Source organism: Bactrocera neohumeralis, chromosome 2, assembly GCF_024586455.1.
Source record: "Bactrocera neohumeralis isolate Rockhampton chromosome 2, APGP_CSIRO_Bneo_wtdbg2-racon-allhic-juicebox.fasta_v2, whole genome shotgun sequence".
Taxonomy (NCBI): domain Eukaryota; kingdom Metazoa; phylum Arthropoda; class Insecta; order Diptera; family Tephritidae; genus Bactrocera; species Bactrocera neohumeralis.
In genome coordinates, this window is record NC_065919.1 from 87,447,174 (window position 1) to 87,467,954 (window position 20,781).

General features: G+C 35.0%; 3 protein-coding genes across 3 annotated transcripts; all 3 read left to right on the forward strand.

Annotated features, from left to right (window-relative positions):
* The first annotated feature begins 5,553 nt into the window (after positions 1-5,553).
* On the forward strand, positions 5,554-11,647 carry LOC126766084 (uncharacterized). Its single transcript, XM_050483855.1, has 4 exons — positions 5,554-5,671; positions 5,845-6,475; positions 8,605-8,690; positions 10,849-11,647. The coding sequence occupies exons 2-4, from the start codon at positions 5,852-5,854 to the stop codon at positions 11,480-11,482; spliced, it is 1,344 nt and encodes a 447-aa protein (XP_050339812.1). The 5' UTR covers positions 5,554-5,671; positions 5,845-5,851; the 3' UTR covers positions 11,483-11,647.
* A 4,694-nt stretch (positions 11,648-16,341) lies between these two features.
* On the forward strand, positions 16,342-17,693 carry LOC126761811 (glutathione S-transferase D1-like). Its single transcript, XM_050478221.1, has 2 exons — positions 16,342-16,487; positions 16,978-17,693. The coding sequence occupies exons 1-2, from the start codon at positions 16,357-16,359 to the stop codon at positions 17,612-17,614; spliced, it is 768 nt and encodes a 255-aa protein (XP_050334178.1). The 5' UTR covers positions 16,342-16,356; the 3' UTR covers positions 17,615-17,693.
* A 1,771-nt stretch (positions 17,694-19,464) lies between these two features.
* Positions 19,465-20,480, forward strand: LOC126758048 (glutathione S-transferase 1-1-like). The gene is made up of 2 exons (XM_050472046.1): positions 19,465-19,551; positions 19,778-20,480. The coding sequence occupies exon 2, from the start codon at positions 19,790-19,792 to the stop codon at positions 20,432-20,434; it is 645 nt and encodes a 214-aa protein (XP_050328003.1). The 5' UTR covers positions 19,465-19,551; positions 19,778-19,789; the 3' UTR covers positions 20,435-20,480.
* The last annotated feature ends 301 nt before the right edge of the window (positions 20,481-20,781 follow it).

Here is a 20,781-nt window from a genome sequence, read left to right on the forward strand (position 1 = left end):
AAAAAATATAAACAAGTAAGGGAGGCCTACGTTTGGGTGAAACCGAAACTTTGATACTCGTGCAACTTGCCAGGATCTAAGCAGGGAAATACCTTCAGACAGAACTTTATTTGAAAGATATTGTGAAAGAATTCAACATTCCTTGTTCGATGAAATCTTAGTGAATTACAATCAACATAGCGTCTTAAGAAATTACGTACTATGTACGTATATTATAGACCATAGACTTAGATATTTTTTTTCCTCCCGTCAGCATTTAATTGGTTCTGGATTTGTATACTGGAAAGTGAAAGTTATATAGGAAGTAGGCATGGTTGCGATCTCATTTTCAAACTGTAATGTAGGAATGTCAAGATAATAACGGGTTTTCAATAAGAGCACTACACAAATTTTTTTAAATAAAATAAAAACGGTTTGGGTTATCGATGAAATTCGTTATTCTTGAGAAAGCACATTCGATACCATTTTGTATGGAACTCGCTTTTTTTTGCATGGCCACCACGGGCACATTCGCACAAATTAAGACGCTAAACAAATTTTTGAGAGTTTTCAAGCATAAATCGGCAGATACTGCTGCAATGTTCGATATTCGGACGAAGTTTATCAATCGTAACTGGCTTGTTGGCATAGACCATAGACTTGACGTAGCCCCACCGGAAATAGTCTAACGGCGTTAATTCGCACGATCGAACGGCCAATTGACTGGGCTATTTCGTGAGATAACACGTTCACATAACTTAGTTTTCAATAAATCGATTTTTACATTCGTTTTTTGGCTTGTGACGCCGTCCTGTTGGAACCACATATCGTCCAAGCACATATCATTCACATCGGACCAAAAATATTCTGTTATCATTGAGCGGTAGCGATTCCCATTCACAATAACGTGTCGGTCTTGATCATCGCGAAATAAATACGGCCCAATGACGCCGCCAGCCCATAAACCGCACCAAACCGTAATTTTTTCAGGATGCAATGGTGACTCGTAGAGTACGTGTGTATTGCTGCCTGACCAATAATGCATATTTTGCTTTTTGACAAAGTCATTCGGCCAGAAATGAGTCCCATCGCTGAAGATGATTTTTCGATAAAAATCCGGATCATTTTCAAGTTGTTGCTCAGCCCAATTCACGAATATACGACGATTCTGATGGTACAGCGGCTTCGGTTCTTGCGTCAATTTGATCTTGTAAGGATGTAGGCCAAAATCTTTTCGCAAAATTTGCCACAACGACATTACAGAGATGTCCAACGCTTGAGAACGACGTGTGAGAGACAGATTTGAGTGCTTCCTCAATTGATGCGCTAGCGGCAACAATATTCCCCACACGACGGCCACTTCTTTGTCTCACTGGCAAGGGCACAATTTGTGCTGTGCCTGTGGATTCAAAATTTTCCACCAAACGCTCAATTGCTGATCTGACAGGACGATTATGACGACCATAAGTTGGACGTAGCGCTCTTAAAGTTGAGGCCGCTGACACCGAAATTCGGTAGTAAATTTTAATAATTTCCACTCGTTGTTGGATCGTATATCTTTCCACGATGAAATTACAAACCTTTGTGAAGGGAAATGCCAAAATAGCAGAAAAAATATGTTGTCTTTTGTTCTCCCTATCGGTCTACTTTTGTAGCATCCCTTTATTACCTACCGAATATGGTTAAAATTGGTCAAGCTCACCAAAATGTGAGCGGTGCTATATCATATACCCATCTTTAAATATTAACCTCAACTCATTCCGATATCTTTTCTTTTTATTTAAGTTATCGCTTGCACGGACAGACAGAGATTCGCTCGGAATTCAACTCGGCATCCTGATCATTTATATGTGTATACATAAATATATGTATTTGTATCTATATGTAACTGCATATTTATCTCGTTTAGTTTTACAAACCGTTATGTGAACAAAACTATTATACTCTGTAGCAACATGTTGCAAGAGTATAAATATGTTTATTATTACAGGAGTTGTCTTCCACTTCATACCTTGAAAAGTAGCGTCTAGTCGAACAACTGCTTAATGAGACTTTAATAGCTCTTTAATTTCTTGTTATTATATTTTCACACGGAAATTTTTAGGCGAGCAGAGTTCAAACTTATCGATTATATATGCTAACTAATAAATAAGCTGCGTCAATCAACGGGAATTCCATAACAAATGTGTCACCATGGTATCCGATAGAGGTCATATCGTATTTGAGACACGTCGGTTTCCCAAAATTGTAATATAAATAAATGGTACTTTCTTTCAATTACGGCCATAAAATGTTAATTATAATCGATCTACAGTAACGTTGCCACCAACTTCATTTCGAAAGAAGTACGGGCAAATGATTCCACCAGACCCAAAATCACACCAAACTGCTAGCTTAGGTGTATGTTATGGCTGTTCATGAATAATTTGTGGATATTCTTCCCACCAGAATCGACAGTTTTATTTGGGGTTGGGGTCAAAATTCTGCTTTTTGGAAATTCTGCATTCATAATTCCGGAAGTCGGAAAACCGGGAATCAAAGTTATGGAAGTCAATATTCTGGAATTCAAAATTCTGGATAACGAAATTCTAAATTGCAAAATTCTGAATGAAAAAGTGCGCACTTTTTTTGTTATCAACACGCATTTTTAATCATTAATTACAGAATTTTGCCATTCTGTAATCATATGTTTTATTGCCTAGTAAGTAGTTTTTTACAATTGCATGATTGTATTTGTTATTGTTATTCCTTTGTTTGTTGTTGTTCATTTACTTTTTTGTACTAACTAACTAAATCATTAAGTTTACTATGTACCTACATATACATACATACATATATGTACTGACTAAGCAATGTGTTACTGCAATTTCATTAATAAAAACGTGCTAAATATTTATGTGAAATGATGGAAAATATAACTGTGGTGAAGTCTAATAAAGGAAAAGACATGTTAAACAAGCGGCTACTTCTTCTATGTATTTGGAACGAAAAAATAAGAAAACATTTAACTGGACTTGTTCTGAACGAATTAAAAACAAATGTACCGTGCGTATTGTCACTCAATTCGATGGCTGTGAACATGTTATACGAAAAAAAGAAATGAATCTATTTGGTCTTTATTTGTTAATAATGTTGTTTTTTGTCTTTCCGATAAACATGTTTGAATTTTGGAATCATTTTGGAGGTTATGTTTTGTTTATGTTATATTATTATGTATGTATAAGCAAATTTATATAAGATACACGATTTGGCACAAATTTTGGGGAAAAAATTTCCAGAATTAATTCTGGAAGACGTAAATTCCGGAATTATGAAAAACCAGATTTTGAAACGCAGCCAAAAAAAGCAAAGGAATTGCGGAATTCCGATTTCCAGAATTTTGTCGACCCAGAATGTTGATTCCGGAATTTTGACTTCAGAATTTTAATTTTAGAATTTTGACCGTTTCCCTTTTATTTATTTACCGCATCACTCAGATGAAGGTGAGCCTCACCTTAGAAGATTATTTTGTTAGAATATTAGATGTTGGAGAACGATTATTCTTATAATAAAATTGAATAATTTGTAAGCGTTGTTCTTGCGTATAACTTTCCATAATGAAATTGTAAACATGTAAAAACATTAGAGATCATGGTGTATTAAAATTGACTGCAACGACAGTTAGAAATCAAATCATGACTATATGAAAACCCTGTATATGTACCACCAGCAGGTTGTATGTATCGTCACGGTGTGTACGCCCGCGTGCAGTGAATGATAATTTGCGAGCTTTATAGCTTTGAACACTGCTAATACCCTGCCTTCCGTTTTTAATTATTTACCAGATCCAAACATACTTGTATATATGTATGTATGTGTGTAGACATGAAGCTTTTATTTGTTATTTGTCGCTCTCTTATACATTCCACTTTCAGATACACAACTATATTATTTGGTTTGTTAGAGTTCTCTCATATTTTCCTTTATACCGGCAAGTCGTTATGTGTACATACATGCATACGTATGTGTGTACTATAAATAAGAAATAATATTTATGTATAATAATTATAACAAACAAAGTTTTATGTCTATTTTAAGACACAACAAAAATATATTTTTATGCAAATGATTTATTAAATCCATATTTACATACACCTACATATGATGTATTTGAGTGATAGAGATTCAGACTAAATGAAATCGGGAAGTGTGCGGGAAATTCTTTTATTTGTGTTTCGAGAAATTGTCTTGTTCAAGAAAGGCACAATTATCTCGGAAAGAGACATAGACGATTTATTTTCTTAGTGTTTGTGACCCATGATATGAGGTTGCCCAAGAAATGCAACAGCATAGAATTTTGAAAAAGAAAGAGAATAAAGATCGATTACATGTATGCCTAAGTTTGTCAATATGCCCGCTCGGCTTGCCACCCGGACATTTGGCAGTTGTTTCTTCCAAAGTTGTTGAGTTTTCACACATACATACATATGTACTAACCTAAAACGATGACACACCCTGTATATATTGCAAGCACAAGTATGCTAGCCTTATTTAGCTTGCTCTTGAGTAAAAAGTTTTATCTTATCAAAAAAGTTTATTATTTGATAGTCTTTAGTTAATAGTAACAAGAAAAAACGTTAACTTTGGTTGCACCGAAGCTAAATGCCCTTCAGGTGCATTTCTGTTAGTAACTATGTGTTTATGTAAGTTTTCTATACAAGAACTTGATACCGATCGTTCAGTTTGTATGGCAGCTATATGTTATAGTGGTCCGATATCGGCAGTTCCGACGAGCAGCTTCTTGAAGAGAAAAAGAGTTTGCAAAATTTCAAAACGATATCTTAAAAACTGAGGGACTAGTTCGCATACATACATATATACAGACAGACAGACAGACGGACATGGCTAAATCGACTCAGCTCAACATACTGATCATTTATATACATATATACTTTATAGGGTCTCCGACGCTTCTGTCTGGGTGTTACAAACTTCGTGACAAACTTAATATACCCTGTTCAGGGTATAAAAATAATCAATAAGAGGAATGTATGGGGGCCCAGAGGGGTACAGTATTTAACTGAAAACAAATCGATAATAGTGTTATGGAACTTCGGCTCGGGAGAATTAAAAGGGATATCTGGGAGATTGGAGTTTAGATAGATATAATATAAGGAATATAACTAATAGTATTTGGCTAAGGTCCGCTCTACATTATAACTCGGGTGTTTTGCATTTCTGAGGTAAAAAATAAATATAATTCGTAGAGCGAATACGTTACACCTGTGAGTCGCAAAATCCCAATTTCTTTCGTCCAGTCTGTACTATTTCAGGTAAAGTAAATTTCAAATTACCAAATCAACCGGTTTCCATTTACATTCGGGGGGAAAATTAACTCAACAAAGTAAATTTCTAAAAATCCGAGAGCACTCTTCTCAATATAAAACGATATTTGGGTTTCGTTAAGATTCTAGTAACAGTCTAGTACTGCACGAATTATATATGTACTCATATACAAGTATATATTCATCGGTTTATTGCACAAATAAGTTAAGCTCTCGCATACTCATTTCTCCGTTACATTTTATTATTACAATACTACCTTTCTCATGGATACAAAAGCAAGCATGGAGACACTTGTCGTTCAGTTTCAAAAACCTTCTGGTGGAATTAACACATTCAAGGGAGTATAAATACAAACCTTTCGATACTGGTAAGTATTAAATAGAATTGAACGTATTTTATGTAACTGCTCTAGAATGTATGATAAGATTATAAGGATTGTCTTCCCTATATATACATACATATATATAAATACATACATATATAATGTGTATGTACGTAAGTATATATTTATATCTTAAAGCCCTTATTTTTACTTTTCAGACTCAAAATGGACTTCTACTATCTTCCTTTATCGGCTCCTTGCCGTGCCGTCACCATGACCGCCGAAGCGCTCGGCGTTAAATTAAATAAAATAAAGTTAGATTTGTTTGCAGGAGCTCATCTGAAACCAGAGTTTCTTAAACTCAACCCACAACATACAATACCCACATTGGTGGATAATGGTTTCTCTATTTGGGAGTCACGTGCCATAATCATCTATTTGGTCGAAAAATACGGTAAAAATGATTCGTTATATCCGAAATGCCCGAAGAAGCGCGCTCTCATCAACCAACGTCTGTTCTTTGACGCCGGCACATTATACCAGGCGTTCTTTGATGCCTATGTAGAAAAATATATGTTTAAAAAGCCTATAGATGCCGAAAAGATCAAGAAAATTGATACAGCCTTTGAGTTCTTGAACACGTTCCTGGAAGGACATACTTATGCTGCCGGAGATACTTTGACGCTCGCTGATCTCTCGTTGTTAGCCACAGTGTCATCCTATGAAGTTGCCAAATACGATTTCAGTAAATATGCCAATGTGGCCAGATGGTACGAGAATTTGAAGAAGACTGCACCCGGTTGGGAAGAAAACTGGGCGGGCTGTATAGAATATGGGAAATTATTGAACTAAAATGAGTGTCAAATGAATACTTTTAACAACTACATATATATACTTGTATGTACCTACATATATAACGAGAAGGAAGCTGATGAATATAAGCGGAAAGCAGTTGACATTCGTATACCAATAAGGCGGTTTCAAAACAATTATTGATCATCATTATATCTTTTTGACTAAATTGTAAATATAACAGAAAGTGTTGTTTTTTATTAAAATGATTGTGTTTTTTATTTCTCTCTCTATGGAAGTGAAACATTTGTGAAATCTAAAATATGGGCCATACTTCACGAAGTCAAAGCCTTGGAGTATTCAAATGCGATTCCAATTACCACCGAAAATAATAAGAACGAGTAGAATGGTTTCTGGATGATTTCTGTCTAGATTAAGTAATCCGCGTAATGGGGTTTTGCGTACAAAATACAGCTTGCGCAAGAACTGAATCCGCTCGACGTTCCTAAGCGACATCGCTTCGCTCTTTGTGGGCTCTTCAAAAGTAACAAAAGAATCCGATGTTTTCGAGCCAAATATTGTTTAACGATGAGGCACACTTCTGGGTTCAATGCGTATGTAAAAAATCAAAATTGCCGCATGTGGCACGATGAGCAGTCTGAGGAAATTCAAGAGCTGCCACTTCATCCAGTTTGTTTCTTTTTTTTTCTTAAAAAAAAGTAGGGAACTTCGAAATAGATCACCCTTCACATATGTATGTATGTATACGCGGTCACGTGGACCTATAGAGAGATACATTTTTACTTTCTTCTGTAAAATAGAGGTAATAAAACACAGATAAGATGGATGATGTGGGCACCAGCGTACGGTTGTACTTATCTTCAGTAATGTACGCCCGTGTGCGATGAATGATAATTTGCGAGCTTTATCGCTTTGATCACTGCTAATGACCTGCCTTCCGTTATTTATTATTTACCAAATCCAAACATAAATACATATGTATATGTGTATGTGTTTAGGCGTGAAGCTTTTATTTGTTATTTGTCGCTCTCTTATACATTCCACTATCAGATACACAACTATATTATTTGATTTGTTAGAGTTCTCTCATATTTTCCTTTATACCGGCAAGTCGTTATACATATGTACATACATATGTTCTGTATACAATAAATAATATTTATGTACTGGAATTATAAGAAACAAAGTCTTATGCCTATTTTAACAAAACACAAAAAAAAATTATTTTAATAGTATTTTGAGAAATTGTCTGGTTCTGGAAGGCACAATTATCTCGGAAAGAGACTTTAACGATTCATTCGTGTGGTGTTTCTGACCCATGATATGAGGTCGCCTTAGAATTGCAAAATAACAGCATACAATTTTGAAAAATAAAGAGAATCAAGATCGATTACAGGTATGCTCAAGCTTGTCAATATGCTCGCTTTGCTGTCCGGACATTTGGCAGTTGTTTCTCCTAAGTCTACTGACTTAAAACAAAGGCACACCCTGTGTGATTGTGTGCCAGAAATTCTTATAATTATTTAGCCTGCGATCAGTAGATCATATTCCTGTTTCAGCCACTTAATAGTAAGGCTTTTGAATCGTTTGGTTCGATAAACCGAAACCAAGGAAAAGGGAAGAAATTGCGGATTAAGGAAGTTCCTTTTAAAGTGACATCTGAATTGCTTTCATATATCTATTCCAACTGGTATAATTTTTGAACTTGTAGAAAATATAAGACTTTCTGCTTTGTCTAATTTGGTCAACTACTTAAAATATGGTATATGTATATTATGAACACCTTACATTTTTGAATCATAAAACGCTTCTTCTTCGTGCCTAGCCAAGAGGCCTGGAGGTGAATAGTACCATTGTTGAAACATTCAGAGTGTTGTGAAGTAAAATCGGTATCGTATACTTATCAGTTCAGCATAAGTGGAAGCGATTTGCCAAAGATTTCTAATAAATGTATTTCTAATAAATGTAACTGTGGTAGAGCAACGTCAGGAGGGTTTATTCGTAACCATTTTAAAAAACTAATTTTCAGTTAAAAAAACTCAGTTTTCAGTTGTCAAACAAAAGTCTGCACCTTACAACAACAAACGCAAAATATCTTCTATATAGAATATATAGACAGAACTACAAAAAAAATATTAAAGAACTTATTCTTGAAGGGGTTTAAGGCCTTCTGGACGCTTAACTATAAAGCTTTCAGCAATTTCAGTGAGACAATTTTTCCAGTGTTCATTAAACTCAATATGAGAGGGATGTAAGTATACAAATGAATTCACTGGAACGCTGTAATAATTTTTCCTACATATGTACAATATGTACTTAATACATGTAGGTAGCACTTCGTTTTTGTTTACATAGCTATTAATAGTGAAAATCGGAATAATCATTAAGATGAATGTATGGGGGCGAGGGACACAGTAGCTTTGAAGAAAACATTTGCATAAGAGCAAAAAGTAGTTAACTTTGTTCATAATTTTAAAATTTTTAATTTATTCTGCATAATCTATGTCGTCCCTCTGAAAGTAATCTCCCCTGCCCCCCAATACACTTGTGCCAACGTTTTTTCCAAACCTCGAAACAATTGTCAAAGTCAGTTTGGGGAGTAGCCTTCAAAACGCATAGCGATTCACTTTTATTGTCTTCAATTGACTCAAAACGGTTTTCCCGGACCGGTCGTTTAAGATGGCTTAATAGCCAAAAGTCACATGAAGCTAAATTATTTGAATACGTTGGCGGCGAAAAACCAAACTGACGAAGAATCAATGCAGTATATGACGGAGCATTATTGTGGTGCGGCCAAGAGTTGACGGCCCATAATTCCGGTCTCTTTTTACATATAGCTTCGCGCAAACTACGCATAACACTAAAGTAGTATTCCTCGTTGACATTTTAGCTGGTCGGAAAGAATTCGGAATAGACCACACCTCGATAATCAAAGAAAACTGTCAACATAATTTGATTTTTCACCTCCTTTAACGTGCTTTTTCGGCTTCGGCTCGCCTTTGCTACGATATTCGGCTGACTGGTCGTCTGTTTACAGGTCGTAAGCATAGATACAAGACTCATTGCCAGAAATAATACGTTTCAAGATCCAGGTAGTCGGAAAGCATTGTTCCACAGACGTAAACGCGAAACTGTTTTTCGAAAAAAATTGTGATTTTGGCGTTCTCGACCCTCCTTGAATAATTATTACCAATCAAAAACTCTTGCTCGCGACAAAAAATTATGACCGAAGGCTTGTTCCAACATTCCTAAATTCTCGGTACCATGAAATTGATTCGGCATACAAAATATAACGGAACTTCTTTGTTGAATAATTTCACTCATTGTAAAAACCGCCGAATGCACTTTATGTACTTCGGAAAGACAAGTGCAAACTAAATACTAATGATTATTTTGATGTGACATTTGACACAGATGTCACTGACAGCTACCCTAGAAAAAAAATATTTTTTCGAATGTCTTTCTATTTTTTGCCACCAGTTTATTAGCGAATATAATAGCATATTAATATAAATGTATAGAATTGTTGAATCCGATTATCCAGAAAGTCAATTAGAACTTAAAAGAATTTAAAAATGTTTAGGAAGTAATTTAAAACGGATCTACAACAGTAGTATGTAACATCGATTCTGGAGAGTAGCTGAAAGAATGAAAAACCAAAATAGACCAGCGACTGTAGTGTAGAGGGAAAATATAACTAATAGTATTTTGCTAGGGTCCCTTCAACAAAATAAATCGGGTGCTTTTCATTCCTCTGGCAAAAAATAAATATAATTCGGCGAGCGATTAAGTTACACCTATGAGTCGTAAAATCCTTCTTTTCTTTGCTCTGCTATTTCGGGTACAAGTAAATTAAATTTTAAAATTTCAAATCAACCGGTTTTCGTTTACATTCGGTTGGAAAATTAACATAAAAGAGTAATCCGAGAGCACTCTTCTCAATATAAAACAATATTTGAGTTTCGTTGAGGTTCTAGCCTAACATATGTACATATATTTCTGCACGCATTATACTATATATTCATATACTCATCGGTGTATTACACTAATAGTTACGCCCTCGCATACTCATTTCTCCACTACTTTTTATTATCATAATACTTTCTCATTTATACAAAAGCAAACATGAAAACACTTGTCGTTCAGTCTCAAAAATCTTCTGGTGGAATTAACACATTCGAGGGATTATAAATACACACCTTTCGATACTGGTAAGTATTAAATAGAATTGATAGTATTTTATGTTACTATTCTGGAATGTATAATATGATAAGACGGTAAGGTCCAGTTTATAACCTTAAATATTGGTTTCTTTTAACATACTATATGTACCTACATACATACATGTACCTATATATATAGTAGATATTCATACATATATCTCAAAAGCCCTTATTTTCACTTTTCAGACTCAAAATGGACTTCTACTATCTTCCTGTATCGGCTCCTTGCCGTGCCGTCACCATGACCGCCGAAGCGCTCGGCGTTAAATTAAATAAGATAAAGTTAGATTTGTTTGCAGGAGCTCATCTGAAACCAGAGTTTCTTAAACTCAACCCACAACATACAATACCCACATTGGTGGATAATGGTTTCTCTATTTGGGAGTCACGTGCCATAATCATCTATTTGGTCGAAAAATACGGTAAAAATGATTCGTTATATCCGAAATGTCCGAAGAAGCGCGCTCTCATCAACCAACGTCTGTTCTTTGACGCCGGCACATTATACCAGGCGTTCTTTGATGCCTATGTAGAAAAATATATGTTTAAAAAGCCTATCGATGCCGAAAAGATCAAGAAAATTGATACAGCCTTTGAGTTCTTGAACACGTTCCTGGAAGGACATACTTATGCTGCCGGAGATACTTTGACGCTCGCTGATCTCTCGTTGTTAGCCACAGTGTCATCTTATGAAGTTGCCAAATACGATTTCAGTAAATATCCCAATGTGGCCAGATGGTACGAGAATTTGAAGAAGACTGCACCCGGTTGGGAAGAAAACTGGGCGGGCTGTATAGAATATGGGGAATTAATGAACTGATGCTAATCGAATACATATTTATATAATGATATGCGAACGGAGAGCAGTTGATATTCGTATATAATATCAATAATGCGATTTCAATGCATTTATTGATCATCATTATACTCGTATCTTTATGACTTTGTTGTAATTTAAATAAGAAACTATAGTGTTTTGCTAAAATTACTGTATTTTTATTTCTCTCTCTATTGAAGTCAAATATAAGTTTCAATCTAAAATATGGGAGCATACTTCACCAGGCTAAGATCTTGGAATATTCAAATGTGATTCCAATTACGCTGAAAATAATAAGAATGAATAGCATGGATTATGATTTCTTTCTAGATTAAATCATCAGCGCAATGGCGTTTGCCAACCGACTGATCAGTGGTTAATACATCCTGGATTTTTTGGTTAATACAGCAGATATGTATATTCTAGGCTAAACTATCCGCGACGCCAATCTTAATTGCAAAACAAAGTTTTATCTACAAAAACAACACCCAAGTTCTTATGGCGAGTTAAATAAATATTTTGTTTAAGAAGGTCTGCAGCTACAAAAGTTGGATTGAGAAACAAGTAAGGAAGTGTTAAGTCTGGGTCCGAATATTTCATACACTTGCAACTTGCAAGGATTAAAGCCAGGGAAGTACCTCGATGTTTATGAGGCTTGTTAGTTATATGGGGCCTAGAGCGAGTTTTCACCCGATTCCACCCATTTTGGACAAACAGATATACATATACTACTATTAGGAAAGGATTCTCTTTGAATTTTAATGATGTATCTCATACATTGACCGATATTTTCGGTAAAAAGTTATAGGCACTGGTTCCACATATTGAGGGCCCAGGGGCTTGATCATTTTTGGTTCGTTTTGAAAAGTTTTTGGCCATAAGGTGGCATACTATAAGATGCGTGCATTGCTTTTCGATTTGGATGGAAAATTTTTTAAAATTTAAGTAGGCGTGGCTGTAGTCCGATTTCGCTCATTTTCGCACTGTAACATAAACTTGTTAGAACAATGCCACATACCAAATTTGGTTGAAATCGGTCTGAAGGGCCTCGAGATACATACATATGTGTTTTCACCTAAAATTCGGCGGTGCCAGAAACGTCGTCCAATTTTGACCTTGGATCCATTAAAGTTCTGTCATACCACTTCGGGAGTAAAATTTAGTTATTGATTTAAGTAGAAGTAGTAGTTTTATTTAGTTTTTACCATTACCGTTATATCGGGAATGAGCGTTGTTGTCTTCCAATTTTATGCATTTTCAGATTTTCGGTAGGAGCTCTTATAATGTGTGTGTTACTGGGCAAATTTGGTTGTGGTTTAAGAGATACATATGTAAGTATATACATTAAACTTTTTAGAGGCCGGGGCCAAGACTACTTTTTCAAAAGTTTTTGCCACTTGCTGTTTCCCTGTGCGGGTTTCAACTTTTCTCGTCATCCTAATCATTTACATACTATATGTATGTATATGTATACCTATAACCCTCTCTATCTCTCTAAGTTTTAGGTGATACGTACAACCGTTAGATGAACAAAACTATTATACTCTGTAGCAACAGGTTGCAAGAGTATAAAAATTTTCGCGGAAATAATAATTAATAAGTATATGTACTTAGGTGCAAATAGTTGATTAAACCAGAGAACATAAAACATATTTTATTCATTCTCGCATGAATTCAGTCGTTTTACATACTTACATACTTATATTTCTGCCATTGCACGTGCTCAATTCTGCTAAATAGCAGCGAGAATGGTGAAATTCCGTGTCACAATCTTATAAGCTCTGTTAGCCGTCCAATCGAACATCATACAGAATTCACTTTGCACCTTCTCTATGTTTTATGTTCTCTGATTAAACAAATGGATATACACGCATACATATTTAACAGTACTCGTATTTATGTACATATGTATCTGTGTGTGCACAATTGAAGTATTCAGCGTTTCCTAAATAGCACTCAGCGTTTCCCAAATACTACTCGTTACGAGAACAAACGTTTGCAAGCAAGCTTTTCTACAACAATGCTCTTAAATCAGCGGTTCTCAAATAAAGCTTTTTTCTGATCACTGCGTTCTGAGCATTGCTTATACATATATACTACTAAATAGTTGTCTGTAAATATGTATAAAAGCAATTTTTGCAAAATCAGCGTGACTGGCATTTCTTGCCATAGACTCATATACTATATGTACATAATTATATGTGGGTTTGTACATACAAATGTACTTAACAATATGTGTACATACATAAAAGTAGAAAGAGCGTTATTGGCATAACTCAATGTGGCTCTCAAGTGCTGCTTTTTCCCTAATATATTGCCCACATCAGGCATTCTCTCACTCAAACACACACAAATACATGCATATATATAGAATTATATGTTTAATCAGCTTTAATTAAAGAGTCAGTGAAAGTTGACAAATCCATACATACATATGTATGTATATATACAATAATATTATATTATAATATTTGTGTGTAAACATGTACTTATAAGCATTAGGTTGTATCGCTTATGCTACGAAAAATGTATATAAATATATGTCGATATTTTTAAAAATTATTTATATTATTATTTCAATTGAATTAAGGAATTTTTGGTAAAATATGAAGACTTGAAATCAAAAACAATAAAACTGCACTTTTTGATTTATTAACTTTTCAAAGTTTTAAACGAATTTTGAATTGCAAAAAGCCTCTGAGGTAGATTGCTAGGAAATTCATGAATCTACGATAAAAAGAAAATAATAAATGGTTCAGATGTTATTGTAATGAAATACATGATTTATGATGATTATGATTATGGCAACTTTGAAGATGCTCATTTGTCGGAACCGCCGAACACATTTTTCAGATGGGATCCCTATTGTTCATTGCTGCCATCCAAACTGAGCGATCAAATGTATTATTATATTATTAGTATTATAGCTTTGCTGCAGCCGAATTGCACGTTCTTTTTCTTGTTTTGTTTTTGCTCACCCTAATGCACATTAGCAATGTCGAAATATGGTGAAATACTATAGATAACTGATGGCAGCACATTGTGAACTCATGCACTTTGCTTAAGCTCAGTGGTTCTCAAATAAATTTTTCTCGCCTTATTTGCACCTGAATTAATTTTCTTTATAAGTTCTTGTTTTTTAAAACTGAATGCTGACGTGTTGAAAGGAACATATTTACAGATAAGTGTAGCGATGATATCATAATTCTAGAAATATCTGAGTTGCTAACCTAAGGAATGCGTACTAGTAATGCATAATTTTAAGAATATAACAAATAAGGAAGGTCGGGTGCAATCGAACATTATAATATTTCGGTATCCAAGCACTGATATACTACTGTGATCAAATTGAAAGGTTAATTTTGTCCATTTAATCTCATTCAAAGTAATCTCCTCCCGCTGCAATACACATATGCCAACGAATTTTCCAGTCATCATAGCATTTGCAAAAATCCTCCGTCGTGTTGGCCATCAAAGTCTTCTCCGATTCAGCTTTTATATCCGCAATTGTGTCAAGACGGTGTCCTCGGAGTGGTCATGTGAATTTGCTGAATAGCCAGAAGTTACGCGAAGGTAAATCAGACGAATGCGGTGGTTGCGGCATGATATTAGTTGAAAATGTGGCGAAATGATCACGAATAACCAATGAAGTATGAGATGGTGCATTATCGCACTTCTTTGTTCAATAAATTCAGACATAGTAAAAATCGAAGAACTCACTTTTAGAGCCTCACAAAACTACGCGTATCTCAAATACTAATGAATATTTTGACGTGACATTTAGCATAGATGTCACTAACAGTGCTACCAACTTACGGAAAAAAAATGTATCGATTTGAAAAGCACGCAAAGTATAAATTAAAAAAATCAACTTTCAATTTGACCACAGTAGTATACTTAACAGTGTCTTGGACGGTTCTTTCTGGATGTTACAAACTTCATGGCAAACTTGATTTATCTTGCTTAGGGCATAAAAATATGTGCAGTTAATGACTCCCTGAATACTTTGAAATGAAAGCAACGTAAAGTGCTAAACAATACAAGTATTAATGAATTTATTTCTTAAAAAATTCGTTTCGAATAACGCCTATTTAAAATAATTGGGTCCACAATCAGCATGCAATAACAAAAATTAAGTTTTCGTAATTTTCTAATTATTCTGTAAGCAAAATTGTTGATTTGACTTTATTGAATTGTTGTAGTTGGTTTACCGTTATGAAATACGAGTTTATCGGACAATATTACAACAGTTCACTTATGTGTGCTGTCTGGTAATGTGATACAGAGTTCTTTATCGAACTCGCGATTCTCTTTTAATATTACAACAGTTCACTTATGTATATCTAACTTTAACCCATTGTCTACTCTTTACTTTAACCCATTGTCGCTTCTTTTTCCTTATAGGTATCACATATATTAATCAGCTCTGTCAATTAAGATACATTTTATTTATTAAAACAAATATATAACCCTTTTTACTATCGTCTAAATCATTTTGTATGGCTTCCTCCATACATTTCAATATCTTTAATTAAATTTTTTGTCTTTCCATTTTCTAAAATATTTATATTATATTATGTATATTTGTATACATATTTGCAAATTACTTACCAAAAGATGAAATTAAATTTTTTACAAAATATTAATTTCAAAAAAATATACGCAAATGCAATATGTACGCGCTGAATGCGTGTGGAAACTCGGCGCGATTCCCCTCTCCTCGTCGCCCCCTCTATCTTGCCGCAACAAAAGTTTGTGTGATAACTTGTGCATGTGATCAGCGCCTCTCTTGTTGTTTACGTTTTGTTATTGCCAATTTTGGAAGAGAATAAACCGTTTATTTGTTTTACTTCAAATCTTGTGTGATCAAATTATGTATGTGTGCATTTCATAATGACAAGCAGTATTTTTGGTATAAAAAGAAGCGCGCGTTTATTGGATTTTCAGTATCGACATTGAACTTATACAAGCGATTTCCAGAATCACCACATATTCACCTTCAAAACAAGTGAGTTGCGATTAGACATATTGGGTCAAACGTTAGGAGACGTCCTTCAATACGTATTGTGGACAGACATTAGCATATGTTTAACTAATTAGGGAGTAAAACTATGAGGATTGAAATTTTATTTGAAGTTCTGCTTACAATACTTAACAAATTTAATATGAGAAGCTTTTTAAGTGATCGAACGATAATTTAAATGATATCCAGATGCTAAAGCCGTATAGTGTTTTTTTCGCGCCAAAGTAGTTACCCCTCTATCTTTCATTAGCTACAAATTGATCATAGTGCAAATAAAGAAAAAAATTTTGAGATTTTAGTTTGAAACTCTGAAGATCGCTCAAGTGAAATAATATTTTGTACATAAAATTTACTTTGTGATATATTTTTTGCGTCGAGAGTGTCTAAGCCCATCTATACTCGTTCTGTTATATAAAAACTTTTAATTTTAATTTTCATTATCTAAATCTAATTATAAAATTTAAATTATTTGTAGGCTAAAAATGGATTTTTACTATTTGCCTGCTTCCGCTCCTTGCCGCGCCGTCGAGATGGCCGCCAAAGCTTTGGGAGTCGAATTGAATAAGAAACAGCTAAATTTGTTTGCTGGAGAGCATTTGAAGCCGGCATTTCTTAAACTCAACCCACAACATACAATTCCTACATTGGTAGACAACGGTTTCTCTGTTTGGGAGTCACGTGCCATAATCATCTATTTGGCCGAAAAATACGGCAAAAATGACTCCTTGTACCCGAAAGACCCCAAGAAGCGTGCTGTCGTCAATCAACTGCTCTTCTTCGATATCTCCACAATCTACAGCGCCTTTGTTAATTCATATGTCCAACAATACCTCTTCAAGAAACAAGTCGATGCAGAGAAGTACAAGGCAGTCGATACAGCTTTTGAATTCCTGAACACATTCTTGGAGGGACGGAAATATGTTGCTGGAGATTCTTACACGCTGGCTGATATTTCGTTGCTGGCAACGGTGTCATCTTATGAAATTGTCAACTATGATATCAAGAAATATGCCAATGTCGCCAGATGGTACGAGAGTGTGAAGAAGAGTGCACCCGGTTGGGAAGAAAACTGGGCTGGCTGTTTGGAATATAAAAAACTATTAGGTGTTTAAGTTTGCAATATTTAGTGTTAATTCTGTACTGAGGTTTTGCTGGAGTAATTTATTTAAATAAAAATGTAAATTTTCAAAATATTTTAAATTTTCCCATATTCTGAAATTAAAATGGAGATTTTAAAGTAAGCGTTATCTTGAAATCTTTATGTTTGACAATGTTTTAGTTACAAAATCCCGTGGCGAAAAACTTGCTTTAAAAGCAGACTCGAATAATCATATCGATCTATCGTTATGAAAGCACTGGTTTGCTGAATTTCATCATTATGACGAAGCAAAGGCTAACGTGTCCGAATTTAAAAAGACAATCTAGCACTGATCAAACGCAATAATATAGAGTTTCTGCACCGATTTGTAATACCTCAGTCCAATGGACGGCCCTTTGACTGGCAGATACTCAGTGAAAGTCGCCCAAAGCTCATGAAAACTTTGACTAATTTGTCACGGCAAAGAACTGTTAGTCAAGGAGAACCTTTAACAAGTAAGGAAGGGCTAAGTTTGGGTGCAACCGAACATTTTATACTCTTGCAACATACAAGAATCAAAGCCCGGGAAATACTTTAAGGTGTAAAACCAATCCTATAAAGTAAAGTCAGCCGCATGTTCGAAAATCCTAATATTAGTTATGCAGGGACTAGGCCAAGCTTTCGCTCAAATTTATCTATTTTAAGCATGGAGATACACTGTTATGAGTAAAACACGCTCTCTCAATTTCATTGAGATAACTTACATATTGGCCGATATATGCGGTACAAAGTCACCTGGAAGTTCGAAAGTCTTTATATTAAGTATGTGGGGGCTGAGGGAAGTATTGGTCCGATTCAACCCATTTTTCACATATAGACATACCATTATAAGAGAAGGAATTCCTTAATTTTAGTTATATAAAACACACATTGACCGACATTTTTGATCAAAAGTCAGCTATAGGTACCGGGGTCTAAATATTCGGTACCTAGTGGCTTGAACAGTTTTTATAAGATTTCAACAATTTTTGATCATAAGGTGGCACATACTAAATACATTATTCGTGCAAAGTTGTATGCCGTTATATTAATTACTTCTTGATTTGTGCACTGGAAACTGAACGAATCAAGTGGAATTTAAAATTGTGCATTATGGAAAGTGGGTGTGGTTGTTGTCCGATTTCGTCCAATGTGATATCAGAATGTAAGAAGAATGCCCTGTGCTAAATTTTGTTGAAATCGGTAGGTCGGGTCCCGAAATATGGAATTTCACCATAAAGTGGGCGGTGACAGGCCCAACTTCCAATGTTCACACCGGTTTCCATAAAAATTTTTGCACACAAGTGCCACTTGCTACTGCGATTCTCTGTATCAAATTACAGCTTTAAACATTAATTAAGGGCTTAGTTATGGCACTCTATACGTTTTCTTCTAATGTTTTGTGGTCCTTGCAGTGGTCCGATTACGAATCTACGAATTTGTCTTTTCTTTTTTGCACCCCAAGGCAACTGTGTACTAAGTTTCATTATGATATCTCAATTTTTACTTAAGTTACAGCTTGCAAAGACCGGACTGACAGACAGATATGTGGATTTCAACTCGTCTCATCATCATGATCATTTATATATATGTATATAGCCCTATATCTATCTCAATTAGTTTTAGGTGTTGCAAATAACCGTCAGTTGAACAAAACTCTTATGCTCTGGAGCAACATGTTGCAAGCGTTTAAAAAGAATTCAAAACAAACTCTAAGGTGTCTTGTGGTAATAGTTTAAATGTGTGGGAAACTTAGCTCTCCTTGATTATGACTCTCACAGATAAGAAACATAGTTATTTATATTAATTTTATGAATCATATTCCTGAAGCAGGTACTGCTGACCACTCTTTAAATAAGATTTAGTATAGAATTTGAAGTGGTCGGTGTTGAAAGAATTGGCTACCGAGCCGCATCAAAAATAGTGGAATAGGTAAATTTGAAAAATTATTTGCTCTATATACATATATATGTACATCTTCGATAGATACCCGAACCCTTGCCACCCTTGGTGGTGGGCTATTAGACGTCCCTGATAAACTTCATGTTGTAACATTTTTCTGACAGAAATACTTCTAAGGGGTTGCCTTTGCAAATTTATAGTATTTAAATTCTAACTGTATTTTATTTATGTCAACATGTTTTCTTTTCTTTTGCAGATTATCAGTGAAATGGATTTTTACTACAGTCCCGCATCAGGCCCCTGCCGCGCGGTACTCATGACAGCACAAGCAATTGGCGTTGCGTTAAATAAAATTCCGATGGACTTACGCAAGGGAGAGCATCTAACGCCCGATTATATAAAGATTAACCCGCAACACACTGTTCCAACTTTGGTGGATAACGGATTTTCTGTATGGGATTCGCATGCCATCATGATCTATCTGGTGGAACAACATGCTACATCAGATTCCCTCTACCCAGCGTGCCCTCAAAAGCGTGGACTCATCAATCAACGACTCTACTTCGATGTGGATCTTTATTCCGTATTTTGGAGCTACTGTTCGAGTGCCATTCTTAAGAAATCGCCCTACGATCCAGAAATATTGGAGAAGTTGAAGAAACAATTGGAATTATTTAACACACTGCTGGGTGGTAACGAGTTTGCAGTTGGTGGTTCACTGACGTTGGCTGATCTGTCACTATTGGCTACAGTGACCACTTTGGATGTGTTTTCTACATTACCGGGATTCGAAGTCAACATAAAACAGTACTCTAATATTGAGAAGTGGTACGAGAACATGAAGAATGTTGCTCCAGGTTATCAACAGAACTTGGATAATATTTTGGCAATCAAACAATACTTTGTGAAATAAAAGGGTGCTGCCGGGTTTTCTGTATTAAAAGCTAAATAAATTGTTATCACTTGTTCAATTCACAACCTGTCGTAAAGCATCGTAAAATCGTAAAATTATACATTTCTACACTTGTTTTTTTTATAATTTTACGATTTACGACAGGTTGTGAATTGCTCAACCGTGTTTTTTTTATGAAAAATGTGGGTCTTTCAGTTTAGGTTGTTTATATAACAGATCAATTGAAAAACCTTTTATTTTGTCCAAATTCGTTTATTTTTATTCAATCAAATATCAAAAATTATAGCGAGCCTCCAACTTTTCGATCTCTTTTCTGAGGTACGATTTGTCCTTTGCTTCAAAATAGG

Bases quoted from the DNA above. Each gene is read 5' to 3' on its own strand.
- LOC126761811 (XM_050478221.1), top strand. From the start codon at position 16,357: ATGTGTGCATTTCATAATGACAAGCAGTATTTTTGGTATAAAAAGAAG. The intron at 16,488-16,977 runs GTGAGTTGCGAT...AATTATTTGTAG, and splicing joins CATATTCACCTTCAAAACAA to GCTAAAAATGGATTTTTACT.
- LOC126758048 (XM_050472046.1), top strand. From the start codon at position 19,790: ATGGATTTTTACTACAGTCCCGCATCAGGCCCCTGCCGCGCGGTACTC.
- LOC126766084 (XM_050483855.1), top strand. From the start codon at position 5,852: ATGGACTTCTACTATCTTCCTTTATCGGCTCCTTGCCGTGCCGTCACC. The intron at 6,476-8,604 runs TAAAATGAGTGT...AAGGGGTTTAAG, and splicing joins AATATGGGAAATTATTGAAC to GCCTTCTGGACGCTTAACTA. The intron at 8,691-10,848 runs GTAAGTATACAA...TTCACTTTTCAG, and splicing joins AAACTCAATATGAGAGGGAT to ACTCAAAATGGACTTCTACT.